We start from the raw sequence: 6,859 nt of genomic DNA, 5'->3' as shown, positions 1-6,859 counted from the left end.
GTAGCAAGAACTGTAAAAAACAATATTCCATAAATGTCTCGTTCGTCACTGCTGTGCTTCTTCTCTGTCTTCGGTTGCATTTACAGAAAGGGGCTCAGGTCCCCATTATTCATGTTTAGATTATTTATTTCTGTCCATCGCATACACAAGAAGCTGCAAGCTCCTGGGTGTTAATAACTGTAGGTGCCAAATGAACGTGCGTTTATCATCAGCATCACTTTTACAGAACATGTCATATGTCATGATGATTGTATCGACCTGATTCATTCCACTGCTTTTCCTTTTGATTTTAGTGGTCAGTAACAACTGCCATGATGCTAAAAATAAACTCTTTAGGTGATCTTGTGGTTTTCATTTGTCTGTCAATGGTCCACTTTAGTCATTATGTATCATTCTTCATCAGCAGCATGAACGTTGCTCTGTGACATGTACTATGCCAAGAATCTTACTCAGTATAGCACCTTAGTAATGTTAACCCAACACTAGTCATTATTTATTGATGAACATAACAATTGATTAGTCTTATAACAAAACATCATTATTTATTGCATTTAAAACAATACAAGCAAGATATGAACTGTTTGGGACAGTACACATACAGTAGCCTTCATTTCAACATTGTAAATAGATGGGGTGGATGTGAAACTTTCAATGTATTTACTGATGCCTTCATTTGTTCTGCAATATAACAATTTCTGTTATTTCAGTATGAATCTATAGACGCCTGATATTTTCTTAGATATAATACAGGCAGACACTTTTGTCATTTAGAAACAGGAGCTAAACTGATAGAGAATACACTTCTTATAAACTCTCAAAGAGGTTTTTTCCCTAAGGGATCTCTGAATGTGATTTCTTCATTATAAACTTCACAGAATGTGGAACATTTTTACCATATACATTTTCAGAGAACCTTTAGAGAGCGCTACCTGAATGTGTGGTAACCTATTTGATAATGTTGTGCTGCAAGAATAATTAGAATGACATTAAGACAAATACAAATATATACAAATTAATATATGAATGAACAGATAAAGTTCGATATCCAGAACTTTAACAAACTCAGCCTTCATCTCTTCAGCAGCTGCAGTGTTATTTCTCGCCACTAGATGCCACTCCGGCTTGCTGCTTGATGACATCACATTTGTCGAATTCAAAAACCCTATGAGCGAGACAATTTCCCGCCGGGTGCGGTGGCGCGCGCCTGTAATCCAAGTTACTGGGAGGCTGAGGCTGGTGAAGCGTTTGAGCTCAGGAGACCTGAGCTGCAGCGGACTATGCCGATCGGGTGTCCGCACTAAGTTCGGTATCGATATGGTGCTCCTTGGGGAGCTCGGGACCACCAGGTCGTCTAAGGAGGGGTGCATCGGCCAAGGCCGGAGACGGAGCAGGCCAAAGCCCCCGTGCCGCTCAGTAGTAGGATCGCGCCTGTGAATAGACGCTGTATAGCAGCCTGTGTAATACAGCGGGACCCAGTCTTTTTAACGCAAAAATAAAATACTACAACAACACGACACTCCAACATTATATTTTTCCACCACACAGCAGCTTCATCACTGCCTTTTTTAATCTTCTTATTCTCATGAAAAACCCTCAAGAAGCAGCTGAACTGCGTGTCCTACACTGCCTCCACCTGGAGGAAACCTGAAACTACATCAACAACACTAATAGTCTTATAGTAAAACTGTACATTCAAAAATGCTGCAGCAGGACATACTTGTTGGTGGTTTATTATACTGAAATGTGGTACTGTAAACACTATAGTCTATAGTCTTTGTTAGTTAATATGTAAAGTGTTTACACATTTCTCATCTGATTGTCTTCATCTTGTTCTTTATTGGGGCTTCAGTTCTCTGTAATCTGTGTGTACAATGTGCCCACTCAGTGGCTCTATTAGAAAAGGTGCTTTGGTGAAGTGGCTAATGTGATCACAATTGCTCGGGTGAACAAAGTTCATGCAGAGCAGGAAACTAATGAACATATCCCGCTGTTTTAAAAAACGTCATTCCAGTTTTGTATTGCTTTTAGCGTCTGTTAAGCTGCATTAAAATGTGTTTCGAAGCCTCTACGTGTAAATCCCTTCCAACCTATCGACAGCTTTACTATCACTGGTAGCAAGAACTGTAAAAAACAATGTTCCATAAATGTCTCGTTCGTCACTGCTGTGCTTCTTCTCTGTCTTCGGTTGCATTTACAGAAAGGGGCTCAGGTCCCCATTATTCATGTTTAGATTCTTTATTTCTGTCCATCACGTACACAAGAAGCTGCAAGCTCCTGGGTGTTAATAACTGTAGGTGCCAAATGAAAGTGCGTTTATCATCAGCATCACTTTTACAGAACATGTCATATGTCATGATGATTGTATCGACCTGATTCATTCCACTGCTTTTCCTTTTGATTTTAGTGGTCAGTAACAACTGCCATGATGCTAAAATAAACTCTTTAGGTGATCTTGTGGTTTTCATTTGTCTGTCAATGGTCCACTTTAGTCATTATGTATCATTCTTCATCAGCAGCATGAACGTTGCTCTGTGACATGTACTATGCCAAGAATCTTACTCAGTATAGCACCTTAGTAATGTTAACCCAACACTAGTCATTATTTATTGATGAACATAACAATTGATTAGTCTTATAACTAAAACATCATCATTTATTGCATTTAAAACAATACAAGCAAGATATGAACTGTTTGGGACAGTACACATACAGTAGCCTTCATTTCAACATTGTAAATAGATGGGGTGGATGTGAAACTTTCAATTTCTTTACTGATGCCTTCATTTGTTCTGCAATATAACATTTTCTGTTATTTCAGTATGAATCTATAGACGCCTGATATTTTCTTAGATATAATACAGGCAGACACTTTTGTCATTTAGAAACAGGAGCTAAACTGATAGAGAATACACTTCTTATAAACTCTCAAAGAGGTTTTTTCCCTAAGGGATCTCTGAATGTGATTTCTTCATTATAAACTTCACAGAATGTGGAACATTTTTACCATATACATTTTCAGAGAACCTTTAGAGAGCGCTACCTGAATGTGTGGTAACCTATTTGATAATGTTGTGCTGCAAGAATAATTAGAATGACATTAAGACAAATACAAATATATACAAATTAATATATGAATGAACAGATAAAGTTCGATATCCAGAACTTTAACAAACTCAGCCTTCATCTCTTCAGCAGCTGCAGTGTTATTTCCCGCCACTAGATGCCACTCCGGCTTGCTGCTTGATGACATCACATTTGTCGAATTCAAAAACCCTATGAGCGAGACAATTTCCCGCCGGGTGCGGTGGCGCGCGCCTGTAATCCAAGTTACTGGGAGGCTGAGGCTGGTGAAGCGTTTGAGCTCAGGAGACCTGAGCTGCAGCGGACTATGCCGATCGGGTGTCCGCACTAAGTTCGGTATCGATATGGTGCTCCTGGGGGAGCTCGGGACCACCAGGTCGTCTAAGGAGGGGTGCATCGGCCAAGGCCGGAGACGGAGCAGGCCAAAGCACCCGTGCCGCTCAGTAAGAGGTTCGCGCCTGTGAATAGACGCTGTAGAGCAGCCTGTGCAATACAGCGGGACCCAGTCTTTTTAACGCAAAAATAAAATACTACAACAACACGACACTCCAACATTATATTTTTCCACCACACAGCAGCTTCATCACTGCCTTTTTTAATCTTCTTATTCTCATGAAAAACCCTCAAGAAGCAGCTGAACTGCGTGTCCTACACTGCCTCCACCTGGAGGAAACCTGAAACTACATCAACAACACTAATAGTCTTATAGTAAAACTGTACATTCAAAAATGCTGCAGCAGGACATACTTGTTGGTGGTTTATTATACTGAAATGTGGTACTGTAAACACTATAGTCTATAGTCTTTGTTAGTTAATATGTAAAGTGTTTACACATTTCTCATCTGATTGTCTTCATCTTGTTCTTTATTGGGGCTTCAGTTCTCTGTAATCTGTGTGTACAATGTGCCAACTCAGTGGCTCTATTAGAAAAGGTGCTTTGGTGAAGTGACTAATGTGATCACAATTGCTCGGGTGAACAAAGTTCATGCAGAGCAGGAAACTAATGAACATATCCCGCTGTTTTAAAAAACGTCATTCCAGTTTTGTATTGCTTTTAGCGTCTGTTAAGCTGCATTAAAATGTGTTTCGAAGCCTCTACGTGTAAATCCCTTCCAACCTATCGACAGCTTTACTATCACTGGTAGCAAGAACTGTAAAAAACAATGTTCCATAAATGTCTCGTTCGTCACTGCTGTGCTTCTTCTCTGTCTTCGGTTGCATTTACAGAAAGGGGCTCAGGTCACCATTATTCATGTTTAGATTCTTTATTTCTGTCCATCACGTACACAAGAAGCTGCAAGCTCCTGGGTGTTAATAACTGTAGGTGCTAAATGAACGTGCGTTTATCATCAGCATCACTTTTACAGAACATGTCATATGTCATGATGATTGTATCGACCTGATTCATTCCACTGCTTTTCCTTTTGATTTTAGTGGTCAGTAACAACTGTCATGATGCTAAAATAAACTCTTTAGGTGATCTTGTGGTTTTCATTTGTCTGTCAATGGTCCACTTTAGTCATTATGTATCATTCTTCATCAGCAGCATGAACGTTGCTCTGTGACATGTACTATGCCAAGAATCTTACTCAGTATAGCACCTTAGTAATGTTAACCCAACACTAGTCATTATTTATTGATGAACATAACAATTGATTAGTCTTATAACAAAACATCATCATTTATTGCATTTAAAACAATACAAGCAAGATATGAACTGTTTGGGACAGTACACATACAGTAGCCTTCATTTCAACATTGTAAATAGATGGGGTGGATGTGAAACTTCCAATTTCTTTACTGATGCCTTCATTTGTTCTGCAATATAACATTTTCTGTTATTTCAGTATGAATCTATAGACGCCTGATATTTTCTTAGATATAATACAGGCAGACACTTTTGTCATTTAGAAACAGGAGCTAAACTGATAGAGAATACACTTCTTATAAACTCTCAAAGAGGTTTTTCCCCTAAGGGATCTCTGAATGTGATTTCTTCATTATAAACTTCACAGAATGTGGAACATTTTTACCATATACATTTTCAGATAACCTTTAGAGAGCGCTACCTGAATGTGTGGTAACCTATTTGATAATGTTGTGCTGCAAGAATAATTAGAATGACATTAAGACAAATACAAATATATACAAATTAATATATGAATGAACAGATAAAGTTCGATATCCAGAACTTTAACAAACTCAGCCTTCATCTCTTCAGCAGCTGCAGTGTTATTTCTCACCACTAGATGCCACTCCGGCTTGCTGCTTGATGACATCACATTTGTCGAATTCAAAAACCCTATGAGCGAGCCAATTTCTGCGTCGGGTGCGGTGGCGCGCGCCTGTAATCCAAGTTACTGGGAGGCTGAGGCTGGTGAAGCGTTTGAGCTCAGGAGTTACTTTAAGTAATTGGAATGTTTTTTTTCATAAAGTTAATCTTTAAACCAATGAACTGAGTTGGCACCTGGGATGTTGAGGTTAAACTCTTCTGCATTATGTACCTTAATGTTTATATTCCTTAATAATTCGGGCCAACATGTTCTGCTTCACTTAAGACGACTCCTACAGTGCGTTTCACCGCGTTGAGGACGATCCCATCACAAAGTACCTACAACAGCCGCTGTATTTCGAGGTGGAACTGATGGGATCTTACAACCCTAAAGTATCTCTTGAGCTGGCGCACTGCTGGGCGACGCTGGAGGAGGACAAGATGTCCCTCCCTCAATGGGACCTCATTGTTAACGGGTAACTTGTATATATATATTTTTTTCTTGTCCCAATGAACTGTTTGTCAAACTGTACAAAAGGGATGGTTTAAAAATCATAGGGTGCTCATTTTGCAGACTTTAGGACATCTTTACCCAAATCAAATAATTTTTTTTCCCCCATCAGTTGTGCAAACTCAACGGACCCGCACCCAGTGATCTTCCACTCTGTTTTGCCTAAGGGCAGAGATCATTATCCTTCCAGCTTCAAGCGGTTTGAGGTCCCGATGTTTGCCTTTGCTGAAGACAAGGATAACTTGAACCGCCAGGTACTATCAGTCATAAGAATAAATGGTCTTGTTTTTTATTTTTTGATGTTCAGATTTTGGAAAACAAAGTACGCTGTCTATAACAACCCTTAAATCTGTTCATATCTTGTAGGTCTTTGTCCACTGTGAGGTGGTCATCTGTGATGTTAGAAATCCAGTGGATGTGCAGTGTTCAGACCAGGACAAGACGATGAAGGGTATGCTCTCATACATGCTGATTTCATTATCCAGTAATGTACAATAAGGTTTACACGTGTTGGCTCAAATTATAAAATGTGACGATGGCTTTTGAATAAAGTGGCTAAGATATATATATTTATATATATATTTTTTTTTTCTCCCACAGGTCAAAAACTTGCCGTTTCAGATGACCCTGGTTTCAAAAGCGTGACTTCAGGACCAATCATTATAATGCGCTCCTAAACAAAGTCCTAATAAAATATTTTAAAAATAATTCACACTTATAGTATTTACTTGGGAATATTGGAGATTTTTTTTCATCTATAGTTGTGTTTTCTATGGTTATGGGGAGGTCCAAACTGATTCTCCATTCCAAATCACATATATTTAAATGTAGTATGTACTGCTTTTTTGGATTTCTAGTGAAGAAGAAGTCGTCTTGCCAATAACGAAGTAAATGCCAGAATATCCAATTACCCCGAGTTGTATCTGTTGTAATCTTCTGGGCACCCAAATATGGCAATATGGGGACAGACTTTCACAGTGAGTATTTTTGAGATA

At 39.0% G+C, this 6,859-nt stretch overlaps 1 protein-coding gene across 1 annotated transcript; it reads left to right on the top strand.

Moving 5' to 3' along the window:
• The first annotated feature begins 5,571 nt into the window (after window positions 1–5,571).
• On the top strand, window positions 5,572–6,572 carry LOC117540299 (zona pellucida sperm-binding protein 2-like). The gene is made up of 4 exons (XM_034206905.1): window positions 5,572–5,829; window positions 5,977–6,118; window positions 6,231–6,315; window positions 6,465–6,572. Exons 1-4 carry the CDS (start codon window positions 5,726–5,728, stop codon window positions 6,539–6,541), a joined length of 408 nt encoding a protein of 135 aa, XP_034062796.1. The 5' UTR covers window positions 5,572–5,725; the 3' UTR covers window positions 6,542–6,572.
• Window positions 6,573–6,859: the final 287 nt, after the last annotated feature.

This window comes from Gymnodraco acuticeps, unplaced genomic scaffold, assembly GCF_902827175.1.
Source record: "Gymnodraco acuticeps unplaced genomic scaffold, fGymAcu1.1, whole genome shotgun sequence".
In the NCBI taxonomy this organism is placed as follows: Eukaryota; Metazoa; Chordata; class Actinopteri; order Perciformes; family Bathydraconidae; genus Gymnodraco; species Gymnodraco acuticeps.
The sequence above is the reverse complement of the archived record's forward strand: the minus strand, read 5'-3'. Positions and strand labels throughout refer to the sequence as shown.